Here is a 24,421-nt window from a genome sequence, read left to right as displayed (position 1 = left end):
TTGAAAGCACCCATTAGTGTGCTTATACAATTTAAAATCTCATCTCATCGTATGCCATTGTATGCCATATACAATGGTATACAATTTTAAATTGTATAAGATCCCATAAGATGGAAATCGTGTGAGCCGTGATAATACACAAGTACCAATAATTCTGCCAGTAGGACAATCCATACATTATATTCATATACAGTACATAGATAAAAAATATATATACAGATTGAGTATCCCTTATCCAAATATCCGTTATCCAAATTATTCCGAAAACCATACATTCCAGAAAGTGGAAAGAAAATTATTGTTAAAAGCACATCTATAACAGCACTACTGAGGAAATGATATATAACTGGCACTACTGTGGACATCTGTAACAGCACTACTGAGGAAATGATGTGTAACTGGCACTAAATATATGCAATAAAATGATTGCTTAGCATTCAAATTCAGTACCTGAGATAGTACACAAACTTTGTTTCATGTTTTTAAACCTTGTTTCATGCAAAAATAAAATAATTTGTGTGTATCTCATGTGTTTGGTGTGTTTGTACAACATAAAGGCAAGATACCTCAAGATATTTTATTGAAATATAAAAATATTCTGCGATATGGAATAATCCGTTATCCAAAATTCTTCGTGTCCCAAGCATTCTGGATAAGGGATACTCAACCTGTATAAAACGAATAACATACATATGTTTATAACTGAATAAAATAGCAGAGCAGAGAAAATGTTAAAGTGCAGATACAGACATATCTATAAAAAGGAATGGTATGCATATGTTTATGGTTATATGGAAGTGGGCAGTGGAAATTTTAAAGTGCAAGTACCTATATACTGAGTTCAATTGCACCAAGGATTCATATGCCCATATATGAATAAGTTCTACAAAATTTTTATGAGCTATAAAATGATTTCTACTTTTTTTAAATGCATAGTGCCAATATTATCTATTGTGCGAAGATCTACATAAATATGCTTTAACCCCTTCCTGACGCAGCATGTTTTTGCCTTCCTGGCAGAGCCCTTTTTTTCAAATCTGACATGTATCACTTAAGTGGGGATAACTTTTTTTTGCTTTTACTTATCCCAGTGATTTTGAGATTGTTTTCTCGTGACACATTGTACTTCAAGGTAGTGGTAAATTTGGGTCGATACAGTCTGTGTTTTTTTGTGAAAAATACCAAAATGTCGTAAAAAAAATGGAAAATTTAGCAATTTTCAAAATGTAAAATTTTCTGCTTGTGAGACAAATAATTATACCACTCAAAATAGTTAATAACTAACATAGACCATATGTCTACTTTATGTTTCCATCATTATTTCAGCCTCCTTTTAATTTTTTTGGACACTAGGAGGCTTAAAATATGAATAGCAAATTCTCAAATTTTCAAGAAAATTTCAAACACTGATTTTTTTAGGGACCAGTTCAGTTCTGATGTGACTTTGAGGGACTTGTATGTGAGACACCCCCATAAATGATGCCATTTCAAAAACTGCACCCCTCACAGTATTCAAAACAGCATTTTGGAAGTTTGTTAACCCTTTAGGTGTTTCACAGGAATTAAAACAAAGTGTAGGTGAAATTTAAAAATTTCATTTTTTTTGCAGATTTGCAATTTTAATACATTTTTCTAAGGAACACAGTAGATTTTACTAGAGAAATGTGACTAAAAATTGATTCCCCCAATTCTTTTGTTTTCATAAATATCCTAAATGTGGCCCTAGTGTGCACGTTGACCAAACCACAGGCTTCATAATAGAAGGAGCACCTACTTGATTTTGGAGCCTCCTTTTTATGAGATTATTTTTTAGGCACCATGTAGGATTCTAGGCACCATAAGATGCTAAAAGTTAGGAACCCCCCCCACAAGTGACCCCATTTTGCAAACTACACCCCTCAGGGAATTCATCTAGGGGTATAGTGTACATTTCAAACCCCCAGGGGTTTCACCAATTGTGGTACAACTGGGCAGTGAAAATGAAAAATTAATTTTTTTACACAAAAATGCAGTTCTGGCTCCAAATTTTTCATTTTCACAAGGAATGAAGGAGAAAAAGCACCGCAAAATCTGTGCCCCAATTTCTCCCGAGTACGGCAATGCCTCATATGTGACCAAAAAATACCATTTGGGTGCATGGCAGGACTCAGAAGGGAAGGAGTGATATTTGGATTTTGCAGCTCAGATTCTGGTGGAATGTTAGTGGGTGCTATGTCGCATTAGCAAGACCCCCGAAGCACCAATAGAGTGGAACCCCCCCACAAGTGACCCCATTTTGCAAACTACACCCCTCAGGGAATTCATCTAGGGGTATAGTGTACATTTCAAACCCCCAGGGGTTTCACCAATTTTGATACAACTGGGCTGTGCAAATGAAAAATTACATTTTTTACACAAAAATGCAGTTCTGGCTCAAAATTTTTTATTTTCACAAGGAATGAAGGAGAAAAAGCACCCCAAAATCTGTGCCCCAATTTCTCCCGAGTACGGCAATGCCTCACATGTGACCAAAAAATACCATTTGGGTGCATGGCAGGACTCAGAAGGGAAGGAGTGATTTTTGGATTTTGCAGCTCAGATTCTGGTGGAATGTTGGTGGGTGCTATGTCGCATTAGCAAGACCCCCGAAGCACCAATACAGTGGAACCCCCCCACAAGTGACCCCATTTTGCAAACTACACCCCTCAGGGAATTCATCTAGGGGTATAGTGTACATTTCAAACCCGCAGGGGTTTCACCAATTTTGATACAACTGGGCTGTGCAAATGAAAAATTAAATTTTTTACACAAAAATGCAGTTCTGGCTCAAAATTTTTCATTTTCACAAGGAATGAAGGAGACAAAGCACCCCAAAATCTGTGCCCCAATTTCTCCCGAGTACGGCAATGCCTCATGTGTGACCAAAAAATACCAGTTGGGTGCATGGCAGGACTCAGAAGGGAAGGAGTGATTTTTGGATTTTGCAGCTCAGATTCTGGTGGAATGAATGGTGGGTGCTATGTGGCATTAGCAAGACCCCCGAAGCACGGTGAAATGATGAACCTAATAATCCATAGATGTGTGGTATATTTTAAAACACTCCTTTATACATAGGCCGGGTTTGTCGGAGCAAGTTTCACAGTGGAAAATAGTATCCTTTCTTATTCCCTTTTTATAGCAAACTTTGCACCTTTTTTGTGTCCTGCCCTTTCTTGCAGTGGAGGGGATTTCGTTAGGAAAATGCTGCCCTGGTACAATACGGGGGCCAGTACTAGAAGTACTGGGGCCCTCTGCCTACTGGTTCCCAAATATTAGGCCCTTTATGACTTCCTCTTGAAAGTGCATAAATGTCCCCCTCTGGCTGGTAGAACGGAATAGCACGTAAGCGTTATACAGTGCCATCTGGATGATATACATGGCCAGCTTCTTGTACCAGATTTCTGTTTTCCGCAGGGGACTGTACGGCTTCAGTACCTGATCTGAAAGATCCACTCCGCCCATGTACTTATTGTAATCTAGGATACAATTAGGTTTTGAGGTGTGGGTACTGGTACCTCGTACAGGGATGGAGGTGGTACTGTCTCCATGAATTGTTGTCAGTATAAGGACATCCCTCTTGTCCTTATATTTGACCAACAACATATTTTCGGTGGATTGTGCCCTGCTTTCACCCCTTCTCAGTACTTGGGCAATGTGCGTTTTTGGGAGGCCTCTTTGGTTCTTGCGCACAGTACCGCAAGCTGCTGTACCTCTTGAACCAAGGGCCTTAAACAGGGGGATGCTAGTGTAAAAGTTATCCACATAGAGGTGATAACCTTTATCCAGGAAGGGGTGCACTAAATCCCAGACAATCTTTCCACTAACACCTACGAGGGAGGGGGGGCATTCTGGCGGTTCAATTCTTGAATCCTTCCCTTCATATACCCTAAACCTGTGGGTGTACCCTGAGGTGCTTTCACACAGTTTATACATTTTTATGCCATACCTTGCCCTCTTACTGGGAAGGTACTGGCGGAATTTAACCCTTCCTTTAAAATGTATAAGGGACTCGTCGATACAAATAAATTTTTCAGGGATGTACAACTCTGCAAATTTGGCACTGAAATGATCAATGACCGGCCTGACTTTGAATAGCCGGTCAAAGGTGGGATCATCTCTGGGTGGGCACTGTGCATTATCGGTGTAATGTAAAAATTTAAGGATTGTCTCAAAACGAGTCAGAGTCATGGCCATATGGTAAAATGGGGTGCTGTACAGAACATCTGCACTCCAATATTGCCTAATTTCTGGCTTTTTTACTATGCCCATATGTAACACCAGACCCCAAAACGTCATCATCTCTACTGCATCTACAGGGGTCCACCTAGCAAATGATGACGTGGGGTTTTGAGCAATAAACTGCTGGGCATATAAATTACTTTGGTCCACCATTAAATTTATAAAATCATCAGAGAAAAATAATTTGAAAAAGTCAATTTCTCTGAGACCTGTTGAATCAAATTGGATTCCTGGGATGGCCAAAAACTCAGGAACCTGGAGCTCAAAATTGTCTGGTGGTGGGGTCCATACGGGATCAATAATTTGGGGGGGGGGTCTCAGCTGCTCTACGGGGGCGTCTTTGAGGGGGTCCCTCATCACTAGAGGAGGAAGAGGAGCTTAAGACGAATCCTTCAAATTCCCCGCTTGCATCACTGGCTGTGTCAGAGTCAGAGGCAATGACTGGGATGACATTTGGGATGACATTTGGGATGCCATTTTTATTTTTGTGTTTCTGTAAGTGTAATGTTTCAACACGTGTATAGTGTAGGGGGGTACAAACTTTATTTCAACACGGGGGGTATGTAGTGTGTAGTGTGTATGTAGTGCAGAAAAAAAAATACTTTATACAGGAATTTGATCCCAATAAAAAAAAAAATTGAAGGGGTTAAAAAAAAAAAAAAAGGTCCTGCGCCAAAAATTGAGCACAGATGTTGGTCAGTAACGTCCGTCACTGAACAGCGCTCAAAGGCAACAGAACACCCACAAAAGCAACGTGGGTGTAAAAACAATTAAAAAAAAAAATAAACCACAGCACTCTCCAAAAAAAAAAACAATTTAAAAAAACTGCATAAAAAAATTATATCAACCCTGTGCCAAAAATGCTGTTCAGTGATGTACGTCACTGATCAGCGGTCACAGGACACCCACAAAAGCAACGTGGGTGTAATAAACCACAGCACTCTCCAAAAAAAAAAAAAACAATTTAAAAAAACTGCAGAAAAAAAATTATATCAACCCTGTGCCAAAAATGCTGTTCAGTGATGTACGTCACTGATCAGCGGCCACAGGACACCCACAAAAGCAACGTGGGTGTAATAAACCACAGCACTCTCCAAAAAAAAAAAAACTATTTAAAAAAACTGCAGAAAAAAAATTATATCAACCCTGTGCCAAAAATGCTGTTCAGTGATGTACGTCACTGATCAGCGGCCACAGGACACCCACAAAAGCAACGTGGGTGTAAAAACAAAACCCCACTGCACTCTCCAAAAAAAAAAACTGCAGATCAGTGATGCAGTGAGGGGCAGCAGGCACACAACTGTGGGTGCAACTTGACATGGTATATATATAAAAAAAAAACCTGGACCCCCAAAAAGTTGCTGATCAGTTAATTAATTTAAACTGATCAGCACAAAAGGGGGGGTAGCAGGGGGGGCAGCAGTCAGTTGCACAGGCAGCACAACCTTTGGTGCAACTGACAGGTATATATATATATTAAAAAAAAAAAAACCAAAAAGTTGCTGATCAGCACAGATATACTGATCAGCACAAAAGGGGTGCAGCAGACACAAAATATAGCACTCTCTATCACTCTCTATCACTCTCTGTCACTCTCTGGCACTATCTGTCACTATCTCTCACGATCTGTGACTCTATGACACTGCAGCAGCAGCACACAGGAAGTCACAAGATCCAGGAAGCATCCAGCTGCTGGCAGCACGCTACCAGCGGTGATCAGGTAAGTATCAGGCAAGGATCAGGTATGTATATCACGACAGATTGGTCGGTGACCGCTCTGCACGCAATTCCAGACCGGAATGGCGTCTGCAGCGCAGTCACCGTTAGTTTAAATGACGCGCCTTGGCTGTGATTGGTCCGTCGGTCCGACGGACCAATCACAGCCTTGGGGGCAGGTGGGGTGAGGTGTGGTCATCACCGGTGACCCCCTCATGTCCCCTCACACCCGACGGTGATTGACACCTGTGTTACCGAGCGTCTGATTCGCCGGTAACACAGGAAAACGCTGCGACTGGCTGTTCACATTGAACAGCCAATCACAGCGATCGCCGACGGGGGGGAGGCATCGCCGCCCCCCCTGGGCATGCAGGGACATGTCTGCTGTCAGGGACAGCAGACATGTTTAAACTGTCACCGCGTCTATAGACGCGGGGACAGTTTAAAGTCATGACGTATATATACGTCATGTGTCGGGAAGTACATCCCGGCCATGACGTATATATACGTCAAATGTCGGGAAGGGGTTAAAGAAACCATTTTATCTCTAAGTCAGCATTTAAACCTCTTGTGTCTCAATTTAATTTCAGCATTCGCTAATGCACTTTCAGTTCCCTGTATTTGACAATTTCCTGCAACTTTTGTGATCAAGATCAAGGTTTAAATTCCATCTAAGGAACATTCGTGTTTCTCTTTAAAATGTTTGGAAACCGAGTGGTTTTTAAACCCTTTTTATATTCTTCTCAAATGTACACCCCAGCGTTCACATAATTTCTATTGGTTCTCCCTACATACAGTACTGTAGGTTACAGGTGCATTCTAGCATATAAATGCAATTGTTGCTATTGCAGGTTATAAAGTTAGAAATGTAAAAATTTTGATCATTGGAGTAAGATGTGAAATTTCCTACTTTAGTTTTCATTTTATTGTGGGATCGACAATTCAGGCAAGTCCCACACCGATGGAATGCATGGATTTTAATTCTGTCTGATCTTTTTTCCATAATGGCGCTTTTTACTAACCGATTTTTCAAATTGGCTGATATTTTATAAATGAACATATCTCTCTTTAATAAGTGCCAGTGTTTTCAAAAAATATTTTCCACTCATTTATATTGATTGCTAAAAGATGAAATAAATATTCCAGAAGATTTTCTTGAGGAATTTCCCCAAACTCCTGTATTAGCCCTTCTATTTTGTTTGAGTCATATCCCTTACTTATGAACTTGCTTCTTGTTTCAGATACTTGCTCCATAAATACATTTTAATTACAGTTATGGCAAATTCATTAGATCTGACCTTTTGAAATATTTGACAACCATTTCGGATGATGATGACTTGTATTAATATACGAATTACTGTCCGTGGGTTTGTTAAATTTCTTTGTTTTTATTTACATTCTCAAAGTAAATACCTTAGGTCTACAAAATTCACTTCCTTTGGGCTTTTTGTGAAGGTAAGTTTGAAGTTGTATAAATTATTATTTAGCAGTTCACAAAAATTGTCCAAATCATGGGCATCCCATTCCCAAATAAATAAAACATCATCAATAAATCTAATCCAAAAAAGGATTTTGCCGATCTGGGGATTATTATGCCAAATTACCTGGTCCTCCCACCAATACATAAATAACTTTGCATAGGAGGGGCAAAATAGGTTCCCATGCCTGTGCCTTGGGTTTGCATATAAAATTAAACTTAAAAGAAATTGTTGGTTGACATAAATAAAATGGGTTCTAAATTATTTTATTAAATGGATATACTGTAGGTTGTGAGTGTGAAAGATGTTGGACCCCAGTGGGATAGTTCTTGTAACTAAGTGGGATAGACAGTGTTAGATGATTGCAGGTACTTATTAGAATAAGTGTGCCACATAACTGCTCAAACCTTCAGTTGCATAGACTGCGTGTGTGTATTCCAATGAGCACCAAATCTGTGAATTAGCAGCTCCACCATTGTGTGAGTGACAGCAATCTCACTCTGTGAGAGTGCTGAATCTGCATTTATCCACAGGCTGTGATGGCGTACCATATCTGTATTGCGCAAGGAACACGTCCATTAAGGCATCAGCCTTAATGTTCGGAATTTCATCACTTTTTGGAGTTTGAGTTGAAGAGTTACAACAGGTTTATGAAATGCCAGGTAATGTGTAAGCCTTAATGGGACATGTGAAACCATAAGTTTTTTTGTCTATGGAATATTTATACACACACAGAGTCCGATTCAGGCTTGCTCATAGTGGGCTGAATTTGGCCCCTTCCCTGATGTTTTGGGTTTGCACATGCACGTTTATGCACATGTGCAACCCTTGGGAACAAATGGCTTCACACTCACCAGGCCGTTCACTCCAGAGGGGGTGGGCAGGGGTGGACAGGAGGCTGGAGCAGGAGGACGCCCAGTGTTTAATGGGCATCCCCATAACATGTCAGCACCTGCCTCATATTTGGCGATCAGTGGCGGAAATAAAAGTCAGTTTTGAGAGGGGATGTTCGAGTACACATCCCCTCAAATGCTAGTGAGGGGATTCGGCAGATAAAAAACTTGGCCAATCTAGTCTGCCCATGTACACTCACACACTAGGGTCAGGAGCCAATTAACCCACAATTATACTTCTAGTTTGTGGGAGGAACCCCCATGCCAGCACGAGGAGAATATACATATTCCACACAGTTAGGACCCTGGGGGCCGATTTTGTTTCACACATAGTGAACCGAATTCGGGCCCTGCCCTGATGGTCGGGGTTTGCGCATGTGCATTTTTGCGCTGTTGCAAACCCCATTTGTGAACGGCTGTGGCAAGTTGCTCACTCGCTGGGGAGTTCCCAGAGGGGAGAGAGAGAGATGGGGAGGACAGGAGTGGCGGTGGCCCTGGGCCATGGGAATGTCAAGCGTTTCATTGCCATCCCCATGAAAATGCTGGGCATTTCCATGGGTAAGCGGGTGGGCTGTTGCCTGCTGAGGTGGGCGGCTAACATCACAGGGTGTCAGCCACCCTGTCTTTGTTCCGGCAACCGCAAATATAAGTCATCTGACTTAAATTTGCAAAGGCAGTGGAAGTTGAACCATTAAATGATTTCTCCTGCTGCTGGCTCATGCGAAGGGATGCGTCTTCCTAACACATGGTTGCGAGAGGATACAGTGGGGGAGGTGGCGGGCTGGTATTCAGCGGAGTGGTGTCACAGAGACACTGTAAACTGTGAACCTCACAGCTTACTGAGTCAATCAGAATGATCCTCATTGTGTGAACTAAACCTACCTTCCCTGCTGTGCCTGATGTATAACAAGGGCTGGCCTGACCATTATACCAGGTACACAGTTTAGAACCACAGCAAGGAGGATGCTGCTTAGCCACGGACAGCCATGGAGACAGCCGTGGCTTAGCCCTGGACACAGCACTAGCAGCATTTAAAATGTGGCTCACAGTGGCTGACCGGTGCATATGTGCATTTCACCCGCTCCCTGTATTTCAAAACATTAATCTGTATATGATTTCACCTATCTACTTTTTTTCTGGATACACTCATCCCCAGAACACCTAAAGGGAGAACACTGACATATGACCAATCAGTGTCTCATCTGCAGATGTGGGGAAAGCAGATATTCTTACTGTGGCTATATCCTCTAATCTTCAATAAAAAAGACCTGCTCATCCACAATACCTTTAAGCCCACCGTCCAAAGAGGTGGAAGCTAGCAACTAATCCTGGGGTAGCCAACCCTAGTCCTCGAGAGCTACCAAAAGTGCATGTTTTGCAGGTCTCCTCACAGAATCACAAGTGAGCTAATTAGCTCCATCTGTGTATCTTCTAAAATGTGTCAGTGATTAATGAGTGCAGCTGTGCAGCAGCTAGGTTGTCTGGAAAATGTGAACTGTTGGTAGCTCTCGAGGGCTAGGGTTGGCTACCACTGAACTAATCTATCTGGTTATCAAAGAAGGGGGAGACCCCTCCTGAAATACAATATCTGATACCTTGCATGAAGGATATAGAAAGTGTAAAGGTGCGTACACACGGCAGCGATATATCACCAAGCGATATATCGGTCGGTGATATATTGATGAGCGATATATCGCTCAGTATCCCATTTGCATCAGCAACCAGAGATGGTCGCTGATGAAAAAGAAACTGCAGGGGGAGCCCGGCAGTGGAAATCAGCTGGTCGCAGGAGCATATTCCTGCGACCAGCGATCACTACGGGGGAAAAAATGGGAGCGCGCACCCGGTGATATATTGCCAGTGCACACTCCCATCGCGGGCAATATGGTCGCTCAAAAAAATTTTGGACTTAAAAAAACATATGGTCCAGACCAATTAAGGTTTAATTAGATACAGCATATCAGAATATTTGGTTTATTCATTGTTAACTTCAGTGTTGAAGCTATACTTTGTGTTCTGCATTTTCATAAAACTGCATGTTAAATTGTGTCTCAAATGCCTTATTGTTTACAAACACAGGCTGCACGCTACACACAGGCAGATTATCTGCCATTAGTACCTATCCTTACTATTGTTTCTAATATTTTCGCTTGCTACCTGCCAAACAATTTTGGAATTAAAAAACATTTGGTCCAGACCAATTAAGGTTTATTTAGACATATCAGAATAGTTGGTTTATTCATTGTTCACTTCAGTGTTGAATCTATACTTTGTTTTCTGCATTTCAAAAAACTGCATGTTAAATACTCAAATGTCTCAAATACTTTATTGCTTACAAACACAGGGCCTTATTCTAGTTCACTCTTTCTGACAAAATCCTTCTTAGATGGACAAAGCCATGTGCACTGCAGGGGGGCAGATGTAAAATGTGCAGAGAGAATTAGATTTGGGTGGGGTTTTACTGCAAAGTGAGATCTATATTGCAGTGTAAAAATAAAGCAGCCAGTATTTACCCTGCACAGAAACAAAATAACTCACCCAAATCTAATTCTCTCTGCACATTTTACATCTGCCCCCCTCCAGTGCACATGGTTTTGTCCATCTAAGGCGGTGTACACACGGGGGCGATTTTGCCTAATATCGCAGGCAATATGGTAGATTGAGCGACCATATTGCCCGTGATGGGAGTGTGCACCGGCGATATATCGCCGGGTGCGCGCTCCCGTTTTCTCCCCCATAGTGATCGCTGGTTGCAGAAACATGCTCCTGGGTCCAGCTGATTTCCACTGCCGGGCTCCCCCGGCAGTTTCTTTTTCATCAGCGACCATCTCTGGTCGCTGATGCAAACGGGACACTGAGCGATGTACGGGGCTTAAGAAGGATTTTGTCAGAGAGTGAACTAGAATAAGGCCCACAGTCCCTAAAGCTTTGTACACACGGGGGTGATTTCAGCACATATCGCTGGCAATATGGTCGCTGAGCGACCATATTGCCAGGGATTTGTTTGTGCTGTCGGCGATAAATAGCCAGGTGCGCGCTCCCGTGTGCAGCCCCTGATGGTCGCTGGTTGCAGGAGCATGCTCCTGTGACCAGCTATTTCCCCCTGCGGCTCCCCCGGCGCAGTCTCCTGCTCATCAGCAACCATCTCTGGTCGCTGATGAACAGGAGACACTGAGCATATTGCTGAGCTATATATCTCCCCTGTGTGTACACAGCTTTAGTGGAGACAACAATGATCGAATGTACAGTATATCTAAAGACAGGTGAACATAACAAAATTGTTATCCTGCCACTGTCATATGGGTTGTGATCATTTGGTCTACAGCATGATGGTGGGTAGTCATTAGGTTGACACCATGATGTCGACATGGGAAAAGGTTGACATGGGTCTAGGTCGACATGGGAAAAGGTCGACATGGTCCTAGGTTGAAAGGTCATTAGTTTGACAGGTAGTTAGTTCAACAGGTCATTAGTTCGACAATGTTTAGGTCGACAGTCAAAAGGTTGACATGGGGGTTTTCACTGTTTTTTTTCCTGAATGTCAACACAGTTGACATGGACACAGTTTAAAGTGCACCGCATCCCGTTGCATCGCTCGCTGCGCTCGCAATGCATCAGGCACGGTGCCTCGCTGCGCGCGGCACACTATTTTATTTTCCCACCATGCCCTAGTGGATGGAAGGGCATGAAATACCGCCTGTCGGCACATTTTGGGTCAAAAAACAGTGAAAAACCCCATGCCGACCTTTTGACTGTCGACCTAGACAATGTTAAACTAATGACCTGTTGAACTAATGACCTTTCGACCTAGAACCATGTCAACTTTTTTCCTTGTTGACCTAGACCCATGTCGACCTAATGGTGTCAACCTAATGACTGTCGACCATCATGCTGTAGACCAAATGACCGCATCCCCTGTCAGATATACAAACATCATTCTTTGGATATTAGGATTTATCTGCAGTAACTTTCTATTTTTCCTTAAAGGTGATACATCAAATTTTATTCACATAAAGGCAACATTGATATAATCTTTACAGTCTGAAATGCTCATAGAACTCTTTGAATACTTTAAACATTGTTGCAGAAATAATGACACTGTAAAGCTGTGTACACACGGGGGCGATATATTGCTCAGCAATATATTGCTGAGCAATATATTGCTCAGTGTCTCCTTTTCATCAGCGACCAGAGATGGTCGCTGATGAAAGGGAACCTCTGCCAGGGGAGCTGCAGACGGAATCAGCTGGTCGCAGGAGCAAGCTCCTGCGACCAGCGATCATAAGGGGGCTGAAAACGGGAGCGTGCACCCGTGTGTACGCACCATAAGTCACTGGATGTATGTATTGTTTGACTTCAACACTTTGTGTCATGATATATTTTTTTATATATTTATTTATTCTTTGTACTTATGTGTGCGAAACCCCCTCTCTTTTAAATAAACTATTAAAAGTTGAAATAAATAAAAATTACTAATACAATTTTTTAAGAGTTCCCTGACAAAAAAGAGAGTGCTTTCTTTTATCTTTTCCAAGGTGCATATGTGCATCTGGGAGGGGGCGAGAGAGACCTTTAGAGACACGATTGGCGATCCAGGGTGGTACAGTCAGTGGCGCCGCCCCGCCAAGCACCCCCAATCCCCCGCCGCCCATGCAAACCCCCCTCCCCCCCCCCAATCCCCCGCCGCCCATGCAAACCTCCCCCCCCCCAATCCCCTGCAGCCTTACCTATCGCGCTGGTCGCGGCGGCTCTGTTCTTCTTCTGCTGAGGACCACCACAAAATGGCCGCCCCCATACAGCAGACAGTTTCAGAGAACTGTGTGCTATATGGGGGCGACCATTTTGTGGTGGTCCTCAGCAGAAGAACGGAGCAGCCGGGACCAGCGAGATAGGTAAGTCTGCGGGGGATTGGGGGGGGGGGGGGGTGTAACTATAGCACCGCAGCCCCCGGCGCCGCCACATGCACAGAGCCCCCCCCCCCCGCGGTGGCGGGGGCTGCGGTGCTATAGTTACGCCGCTGGGTACAGTACAGATGTCCACAGAGTATGAGGCCAGGTTGTACTGAGGAAAAACTGAATTTCATTACAGACATGCAGATCCTTCTCTCTAGAGCATGGGTCCTCAAACTGCGGCCCTCCAGATGTTGTGAAACTACAAATCCCAGCATGCCTTGCCACAGTTTTGCTATAGGGAGTGTTAAAACTGTGGCAAGGCATGCTGGGATTTGTAGTTTCACAACATCTGGAGGGCCGCAGTTTGAGGACCCATGCTCTAGAGTCCTAATTCTGCTACTGCAAGTACAAACACACTTACAAAGCTTTATGACTAATGAATTACATGTGAATACACACTTACCAATGGGCAACGAACAACAGTGAGGGATTCTGCAGCATGACGCTCCTTATTGATCCACTCCCTTGTCTGTACATGTGGGAGCGTGCATCGTCCATGGGCAGGTGCACACACTGGCCGATATAATGAACGATATCACAAGGGCTAAATTAGTTATATCACTTGTCCAGTGTTTATGGGGCTTTAGATCTCCGGGCTGAAGGGACAGACCTGCCCGATCTCAGCTGCCATAATGCATACCTCCAGACATTAGAGGAGACTTAATAACCCATTTACACCAAGGAATAACCCAGGTTGGACCCAGGTTAGCGTTGGTGTAAAAGGAGCCAACCCAGGACCAGTAACACTGGTCTCCTACCCAGGTCCTGACCAGGGTTGAACACTGGTTGGACCTGGGTCGTAGGCGGTGTAAATGGTCCCAACCCAGGTTGGGACATCCAGGTAGTGCTGAAAGGATACCAGAAGTGCTGGATGCCTTTCCACAGTGCGCTGCAGTGGCAAAAGACAACAGCCAGGAAGGATATGAGCAGTGCACACAGAATTCATAATTGGATGCAGTATCATTTACATATATTTTTTTTTTGGGGGGGAGGCTGGGGGGAGCACATGGGAGATTCGGTCTGCTGCTGCAGGGGAAGGGGCTGGGGGGAGCACATGGATGATGCTGCACTTTTATACCGCTATGTGTGCTTGAGCACTGAATAAAACTTTTTGAAAAATATTTTACAAAGTAAACAAACCAACATTTTTCAATGCTAACTTGTCAGGTCTTTTAATTTTTATTTAAAATTTTTTAAGGGAAGGTTGGATGGCAGTTTATTGGTCCTAAAATGGACATTTTTAATGTCATCCATAGGGAAAAGCAGGGCAGACCCAGGTTCAGTGTAAACGGTGCAGACCTGGGTCCGACCTGGGTCACAGTGCTGTTTAATACCCCTTTTACACCAAAACGCCGGGTCGCACCCGGCTTTTTTAGACCCAGGTTCAAGCCGGGTGCGACCCGGCGTTTAGTGCAATTTACACCGGGCGGACAGCCCGGCCCGCACCCGCGCCCCCCCACCCCCCCTTGCCCCCCCCACCCCCCCCCTCCACCCCCCCGGTGCTTGGAGATGACAGGATGATGTCATCTCCAAACGCCAATCACCGCCGCCGCCGGACCGGAACGCTGCTGGGGGCAGCCCAGCACTAAGCTAAGCTGCTGGGCTGCCCCCAGTCCCCGCGCACACTTTCCCCGCCGTCACACAGGAGGTGAATGGATGCCGCACACAGGCATCCGTTCACCTCCCTCCCCCGCCGCCGCTGCTGTCTGCAGTGTATAGCAGACAGCAGCGCCGGCTATCAGTGTCAGGCTGACAACCCGTCCAACCTGCGGACGCTGCGGTCCGCAGGTTGGACGTACCCCATTCATGTAAATGGGAGCCGGGTCATCCGACCCGGCGTTCCCATTTACACCGCCCTCTACCCAGGTCCTAGCCATGTTCTACCCAGGTCAGGACCTGGGTAGAAGTCCCGTGTAAAGGGACACGGCACGGGGAATTTACACCGCCGAAGATCCGGGTCTGACCCGCCGCTGACCCGGATTTTTCGGCGGTGTAAAAGGGGTATAAATGGGGTATGAAGCTGTGTCCAACCCTTGAAACTCCCGTGTTCAAAGACCAGGGTCCTACCAGGGATTTTGGTGTAAAAGGGGTATAAGGGGGGACGCAGGGGATGTGGCCTCACAGCTAGGGGGCATGGTCTATATTCAAGCAGAGAAGTGGGAGGCAGTGGGGCTCCAAACAGCCACCACCACACGGGACACTTGCTGGTCCTGGTGGGGGGGACCATACCAGAAAAACAGGATGGTCCCATGAAAATCAGGACAGTTGGAAGTTATGCATAATGTGAGTCTCCACTTTTGTAGGTTTATCATCTATCCTTCTTAATGCAGATAGCATGGGGTGGGGGCGGTGTTGACCTGTTCACTATGCAAAAAGTTTTCACTATTTGTATGTTGTGTGTTACAGGTTGGCAGCTTAAATGCATGCTTCTTTGCTAAGAAAGGGTTCCAAGTAGATCTTTATGAAGCAAGAGAAGGTAAGTCCTAAACCATAAAATATAAATATACTGTACTTTCAGAGGAACATGCAGGGGGAGGGGGTGTCCTGAGAATAAATGGGTCTGATTTCAAGGCTGAAATTTACTTTTACAGATGGACAAAACCATGCAGCACTGCAGGTGGGGCAAGTGTAACATGTGCAGGGAGAGTTAGATTTGGGGGAGTTATTCTGTTTTTGTGCAGGGTAAATATTGACTGCTTATGGGGCACACATGTGGGACAATTTTAACCCCAACTCTAAGCGATGTGACTAGATTGCTTACAAATGAAGCATGGGTCAATCTGTGTATGGTCACACACATCAATATTGCGCGCAGAGATAGACAGTGCTTTTGCCTATAAACAATAGGCAAAACCCCGCTCAGCACAGATCACTAAGCACATGTCGAAGGTGCTGAGCAATCCATACTTCAGTGCATTAATAAGCACGGGTTGCAGTCACCACGTGTGTACGGAGCTTTACACTGCAATTTAGATTTCAGTTTGAACACACCTCAACCAAGTCTAACTTTCTCTGTGCATGTTACATGTTACACCATGCAGTGCAGCATGGTTTTGCTTACAGGTCTGAATCAGGCCCTATGTATTTAGGTAATTTTAAGCATGGATGCAAATATTTTAGAGCAAAAAAATGAGAAATTTTGAATAATCTAAAGTTGAAAATTTCAGTGTTTATCTTCCACTTCCTGTATTTTCAATACTTTAAATTTTCACCATTTTAGCTGTATTTTTGGGAAGGCACACTGTAAGTCAGGGTTCTGGGCTACATGAAAACAAAGATTTTTTTTTCATTTTACATAGATTTTGTTTTAGTTTTGGATCTTTGTGGGTTAAGGTTTTCGAGTTTTTTTTTATTTACTAAATGTGCCCAATTTAAGAGATTGGGATTTTCAATTTGTTGTGCATGATTAGTGGCAAACTGCAGGAGGTATACTTAGTTTCTTCACTTGAGAGCACTAATATGTCCAACTTTTCCCTGATCTAGGAAAAAATGAGTGTTATTACATACATTTAGTAAATACATAGAATAGTAATAGTAAATAGTAAATACAGTGGTGTAAAGTAGAGATGTGCTGACTCGGATTCTGGAGATCCGAGCCCCCACGAACATCATCAATCTGAGCACGGTTCTGAGCAGCGCTCAGAGATTCCCGCCTGACTCGAGTCCGGCCGCGTGGGCAAAATGTCATCGCCCGGCGCCAGATTTCGCGAAGCTTTGAATAGTGGCTCCCGCGCCCGCCATCTTCACTCTAGTCTAGGAGCGGGTTGGGAGACGGTGTTGGTGCTGTTGCTGGGGCTTAACCTTAAGCTTGACCTTGAACTCAATATTTTTTTCACTGGGGCTGTCTGCTGGGGCCTGTCTCCCTCAATGCTGCTGTGTACTCTGTTCTCCTCTCTGCTTAAGGTGGGATCACTCTAGCAAGGAGGACAGTCGGCTCTAACTGTGTACTTGTAGTACTACTGTCTCCTCTGTGCTGGAGCCGACCTCTGGTGCTGTGCTGTACCTATTATATTTTATAATATTATTAATAATTATATATATATATATATATATATATATATATATATATATATATATATAGTCCACTGGTGCTGCCTGCTAGTGCCTGCACTGAATAGAGGCTGCCAGTACCTACTCAGTCCACTGGTGCCCACTGCCAGTGCTACTGCCTACCTAGTAGTTTCTCTACCTACTAGGCTGCTATATTATTTAATTAAAAAATAATACCTGTCCTGCAGTGCTGCCTGGAACTGTAATAAGTAATTCTGCTGGACTGGTGCACTGCCCAACCAGTACCTACTGCAATATAATTAATTATTATAAATTTTGCTGGTGCAAATATACTAGTATTGCCGACATATCTACCTGCTCTATCTACCTGTCTGGTGCCTACTGCCAAAGTACCTAGTAGACTAGTATTACCTACCTACTAGGCTGCTATATTATTTAATTTAAAAATAATATCTGTCCTGCAGTGCTGCCTGGAACTGTAATAAATAATTATGCTGGACTGGTGCACTGCCCAACCAGTAACTACTGCAATATAATTAATTATTATAAATTCTGCTGGTGCACATATAATAGTATTGACAACATATCTACCTGTCTTGTGCCTAGTACTGCTGTATCTACCGTCTGGTGCCTAGTACTGCTCTATCTACCTCTCTTGTGCCTAGTACTCCCGTATCTACCGTCTGGTGCCTAGTACTGCCGTATCTGTAATACCTGCCTGCTGGTGCATACCTACTTACGTATTAATTGCACTCCAGTGGTGCTGTCCTGTGACATAACTCCACAAAAATAACAGAGATCCAAAATATGGAGGATAAAAATATAGGGAAAGATGAAGATTCACTTCCTCATAGTTCTGAAGCTGCTGTCACTAGTCATGACATGACTAAATGCCAACAACGTCGTCTGCTACGGCCGATGCCCAGTGTGAAAGCAGAGGGCATGTACAATCGAAACCAAAGTTCCGTAGAAGGATTGGAAAAAGTAAATGTAAATCATTGGAAGAGAAACTTAAACTTGGCAATATGCCATTTACAACAGGGAGTGGCAAGGAATGGCTAAGGCCATGACCAAAATACATGACTAGTGGTTCAGCTTCACATTACTATCAAAGTCCTCCTCCTCTCCCCCCACCCAATAGTAAATTTAAAAGAGTTAGGCTGCCACCGACTAAAAAAACTCAGAAAACAACTCTGCCTTCTAAAGACATATCCCAAATCCCCAAGGAGAGTCCTAGGGTGTCTGTGGTTGTGATCCCTCCCACAGGAGGGAGCTAGACCCAGAGCAGTCATTTTCAAACTACTGAACTATCTCCACAAAGAGTTAATATGGAGTGCATCACGCAGAAACAGGAACGTCGAGTGGGAAGGGAACAAGATTCTCATTTTTCAAGATTTCTCGGCTGAACTGGCAAAGGCTAGAAGGGATTATTCCTCTCTTTGCTCCAGATTAGTTAAAGTGAACAGGAAATTTGCACTCTTATATCTGGCAAAGCTCTGAATCTTCACTGGCTCTTCATTTCATGATTTCGGGTCCCCCCAAGTTGCAGAGAGATTCTTAGATGAAGAAGCAGCCTCTCAACTGTCCGCCCACTCCATGTCAGATTGTGACTGAAATTGCCTTACTAATCCTGATGCTCGATGATACTGGGAGTCGCTCATATCCTCTCTCCCGTCTATTCCCCCTGACTAGACAAATTCCACTATTCAGTTTTCACCCTTAAAGCGAACATAGGAGGACAATGTTGTTTTGTATTTTCTCCTGCACTGACTGTTTTTAACACAGCCGTACAGCTTCAAGCCTTTTATTGACACAGAACTGGAAGAACTTTCCTCCTGCATACTTTCACCTCTCCCACGAACCTGTCACAAGACCCCCTGCCCCTCCCCCCCACCCCTCACCGCACCAGACCCTGGCACGACAGTTGTTATACTACAGGACTTTATTCTTTGATGTTAGACTATGCCTGGACACCTCATATCCATTTGGCGATGGACCCTTTTTCACCCCACCGTCAGGGCATGAGTTACTTAGGAGCCTGATGCTGCTTTTTTATGATGCACATTTTGTGCATACCCAAACGATTTATACTACGGAAGTTTATTACACTTATTAAGTTGTTTCTCATGTTTTCCCGTCTTTCCATATCTTTCTCTTACCCTCACTATCCCTTCCTCCCCCCCTCTTTCCCGGCACACGCATACAATTGTAGACAAATCCATGCTGTTCCATCTGAGGTCTGTGAGTATATATGTATACCAAACCTATAGGATCACTGGAATGTCGTTTAAATTAGGGTCATGGAATGTGGGAGGGATTAATTCACCCTGTAAGCGTAAAAAGATATTGTTATACCTGTCCAAGTTGCACATTGATGTTGCATTTCTCCAAGAGACCCACCTCACTGCTGAGGAGACACTCAAACTTCTCATTTTGGGATGGAAGGTTCAGGCCCTACACGTCTAAAGCTAGAAGTCCGGTGATCTTGACTAAGGCAACACTTTCTGTAATGACTTCAAACATCATTTCAGATCCAGAAGGTACTGTAGTTACCTCTTATGCCAGCTCTTGATATCCAGCAAGACTTATATTTGTGTCAATGTATATGCACCCAATGTTTACTCTAGGCCTTTTCTATGTAAACTCATATCTTTGAGTTTCTTCCGATACTGTTATGTGGTGATTTTAATATGCTGGCACTCCCTTTACTAGATAGACAAATACAAGCTAACCCGAAAAGACGTCATCCCAAATTTGGGGTCATGGCTTTGGCATCGAGATTGCAGCTTCTTGATATCTGGCGTACCTTACATCCCACTGACAGTGAATTCACTTGTCTACCTGATTCAACGGGAATTTTATCCCAAATTGATTATATACTGACCTCGACCACATTATTACCTAAGGTGGAGGAGGAGCGTATTGAGCCATTTACCCTCTATGACCACGCGGTCACGTGGGTTAAACTCACCTTAACCACAGAAAGCTTGACTTTCATATCCTGGAGATGCCCCGCATCACTAGCAACCTCCGCCACATTGAGAGCTGCAGTCTTAACTGCCTGGGAGTCTTATTGTAAGGACAACGATAACACTTTACACACTGACCCCATGTTGTTTTGGCAAGCCTCGAAGGCAGTACTTCATGGAGCGATCATTTCTTTTACAACCCACCAAAAACGCAGATTGACAGCTGACTACATCTTAGTCCAAAACAACCTAACCAAATCCTTTCAATCTTTTAAAACACACCCCACACCAACTAACCGCACAGCGTATGTAAAAGATAAAGATCTATTTGATAAACTACTTTCCAAATTAGAAGCATGGTATACATTCCGAACGGAATTTAAATTCCATAAATTCGGCAATAAGTCGAGCATAATCCTATCTAATTTATTACAAGGCCAACGACCCCCATCCACAGTACTCCCATTGAAGAAGCCTGAGGGCACTCACACTACCTCCAATAAGCAAATAGCAGAAGTTCTCAATAAATTCTACTCCCAATTATATTCTCTCCCTATATCAGAAGCTCCCCAGAGACAACAATTCTGGGAGCATATAACACTGCCACAGTTAGATGATACTTTAAAATCCTCCCTCACGTCAGAGATTACCCTGCAAGAGGTGACAAATGCTATAACTCACCTCCAGTCCGGAAAAGCCCCGGGCCCGGATGGCTTTTCATCTGAATATTATAAACTTCTTCTCCCCCCAAATTGCCCCTTGTATGGTGGACCATGTTTAATTCCTTACTGCAAACCCGCACAACCCCACCTTATTTCAACTCTGCAAATATACGAGTTATACCCAAACCGGGTAGAGATCACTCAGACCCAGCCTAATATAGACCTATTTCTCTCCTGAATATAGATTATAAACTATAAACGGAAATACTTTCTGACAGGCTTAAAGCCATAGTCCTTAAGCTTTTTCACTCAGACCAAACTGGCTTTGTCGCGGGCCGACACTCAGTCACAAATATCAGAAAGGGGTACTTATGTATTATCTGGGCCCCCATGTTAAATGCACCCCATTTTTTCATACCCCTACTATCCAATTACGCATGGAGTTGATTTTATATAGTGTGGCGAGCGCAGTGAGCCACCGTGCCCGAAGCGTGGCGAGCAGACACGGTCTCATAAGAAAAACGGGAGCCCAGATATTACATAAGTACAACACTTTTATTGGCAAGCTGCTCAATCAGAGGTCTGTCATTCAGGTGCCAACAGGGAGGGGTAAATCTGGTTAGGAAAAAAAACAGTTTGTATCCCTATTGCACACTGAATGAGAAATATACATATAATAATCAGATAATACAGAGATCTTGGTTGCATATATCTGCAGATATAGGGTTAAGCCCCCAGGCCGTACGTCAAGGCATCTCTGTCACTGGGGGTCCCTAACACTGGGTATGGGTCTGGGGTGTGGGCCCCCAATATGCCGGCACAGGCTGACTACTCCAGGGCAGCACACAAATGAAAGTTAGTAGGTGTTAAATAAGAAGCACATAAGTGCTATGTAAGGAGGTGAAGGTGTGATTAAAATAATACATACAATGTGATAGGGAAAAACATAAATGTTAATAAAGTGTTAGGGTGTGTCGACCTGGAGCAGACCAGCCATACCAACAAAGAGGGAATCACACTCCCAAACCCATCCCATGCACAATAACAAATGTATGGGCCTAATAGCCCAGTGTAAGGCCACATGATAATGGCTTACAACATCTGAGAGCCAGCTTACCTGGAGATACCCCTGGCTTCTCCAATGGCACTCAGGTGTCAGCAATCCCTCCTAATGCTGACCCATCTATGCCTCTCTCAACTGCACAACACTTTTATTGGCAAGCTGCTCAATCAGAGGTCTGTCGTTCAGGTGCCAACAGGGAGGGGTAAATCTGGTTAGGAAAAAAAACAGTTTGTATCCCTATTGCACACTGAATGAGAAATATACATATAATAATCAGATAATACAGAGATCTTGGTTGCATATATCTGCAGATATAGGGTTAAGCCCCCAGGCCGTACGTCAAGGCATCTCTGTCACTGGGGGTCCCTAACACTGGGTATGGGTCTGGGGTGTGGGCCCCCAATATGCCGGCACAGGCTGACTACTCCAGGGCAGCACACAAATGAAAGTTAGTAGGTGTTAAATAAGAAGCACATAAGTGCTATGTAAGGAGGTGAAGGTGTGATTAAAATAATACATACAATGTGATAGGGAAAAACATAAATGTTAATAAAGTGTTAGGGTGTGTCGACCTGGAGCAGACCAGCCATACCAACAAAGAGGGAATCACACTCCCAAACCCATCCCATGCACAATAACAAATGTATGGGCCTAATAGCCCAGTGTAAGGCCACATGATAATGGCTTACAACATCTGAGAGCCAGCTTACCTGGAGATACCCCTGGCTTCTCCAATGGCACTCAGGTGTCAGCAATCCCTCCTAATGCTGACCCATCTATGCCTCTCTCAACTGCACAACACTTTTATTGGCAAGCTGCTCAATCAGAGGTCTGTCATTCAGGTGCCAACAGGGAGGGGTAAATCTGGTTAGGAAAAAAAACAGTTTGTATCCCTATTGCACACTGAATGAGAAATATACATATAATAATCAGATAATACAGAGATCTTGGTTGCATATATCTGCAGATATAGGGTTAAGCCCCCAGGCCGTACGTCAAGGCATCTCTGTCACTGGGGGTCCCTAACACTGGGTATGGGTCTGGGGTGTGGGCCCCCAATATGCCGGCACAGGCTGACTACTCCAGGGCAGCACACAAATGAAAGTTAGTAGGTGTTAAATAAGAAGCACATAAGTGCTATGTAAGGAGGTGAAGGTGTGATTAAAATAATACATACAATGTGATAGGGAAAAACATAAATGTTAATAAAGTGTTAGGGTGTGTCGACCTGGAGCAGACCAGCCATACCAACAAAGAGGGAATCACACTCCCAAACCCATCCCATGCACAATAACAAATTTATGGGCCTAATAGCCCAGTGTAAGGCCACATGATAATGGCTTACAACATCTGAGAGCCAGCTTACCTGGAGATACCCCTGGCTTCTCCAATGGCACTCAGGTGTCAGCAATCCCTCCTAATGCTGACCCATCTATGCCTCTCTCAACTGCACAACACTTTTATTGGCAAGCTGCTCAATCAGAGGTCTGTCATTCAGGTGCCAACAGGGAGGGGTAAATCTGGTTAGGAAAAAAAACAGTTTGTATCCCTATTGCACACTGAATGAGAAATATACATATAATAATCAGATAATACAGAGATCTTGGTTGCATATATCTGCAGATATAGGGTTAAGCCCCCAGGCCGTACGTCAAGGCATCTCTGTCACTGGGGGTCCCTAACACTGGGTATGGGTCTGGGGTGTGGGCCCCCAATATGCCGGCACAGGCTGACTACTCCAGGGCAGCACACAAATGAAAGTTAGTAGGTGTTAAATAAGAAGCACATAAGTGCTATGTAAGGAGGTGAAGGTGTGATTAAAATAATACATACAATGTGATAGGGAAAAACATAAATGTTAATAAAGTGTTAGGGTGTGTCGACCTGGAGCAGACCAGCCATACCAACAAAGAGGGAATCACACTCCCAAACCCATCCCATGCACAATAACAAATTTATGGTTGCTAATAGCCCAGTGTAAGGCCACATGATAATGGCTTACAACATCTGAGAGCCAGCTTACCTGGAGATACCCCTGGCTTCTCCAATGGCACTCAGGTGTCAGCAATCCCTCCTAATGCTGACCCATCTATGCCTCTCTCAACTGCACAACACTTTTATTGGCAAGCTGCTCAATCAGAGGTCTGTCATTCAGGTGCCAACAGGGAGGGGTAAATCTGGTTAAGAAAAAAAACAGTTTGTATCCCTATTGCACACTGAATGAGAAATATACATATAATAATCAGATAATACAGAGATCCCAGTGTTAGGGACCCCCAGTGACAGAGATGCCTTGACGTACGGCCTGGGGGCTTAACCCTATATCTGCAGATATATGCAACCAAGATCTCTGTATTATCTGATTATTATATGTATACAGATGGCGCCGGCCTTATTATTGCTGGCGGAGCGCCAGGACC

The 24,421-nt window shown here is 43.9% G+C and overlaps 1 protein-coding gene across 3 annotated transcripts in view; it reads left to right on the top strand.

The window, feature by feature from the left end:
• KMO (kynurenine 3-monooxygenase) overlaps positions 1-24,421 on the top strand; it is a 744,737-nt gene that overhangs the window by 103,643 nt on the left and 616,673 nt on the right. For all 3 annotated transcript variants that reach the window (XM_083176397.1, XM_083176396.1, XM_083176395.1), the window contains exon 2: positions 15,703-15,772. In XM_083176397.1, the coding sequence (XP_083032523.1) occupies positions 15,758-15,772 (15 nt within the window). In that variant the 5' untranslated portion in view covers positions 15,703-15,757. The remainder of the gene's footprint in view (positions 1-15,702; positions 15,773-24,421) is intronic.

This window comes from Crinia signifera, chromosome 3, assembly GCF_055691185.1.
Source record: "Crinia signifera chromosome 3, ASM5569118v1, whole genome shotgun sequence".
Taxonomy (NCBI): Eukaryota; Metazoa; Chordata; class Amphibia; order Anura; family Myobatrachidae; genus Crinia; species Crinia signifera.
Note: the sequence above shows the minus strand (reverse complement) of the source record. Positions and strands in the feature narration are given on the sequence as shown.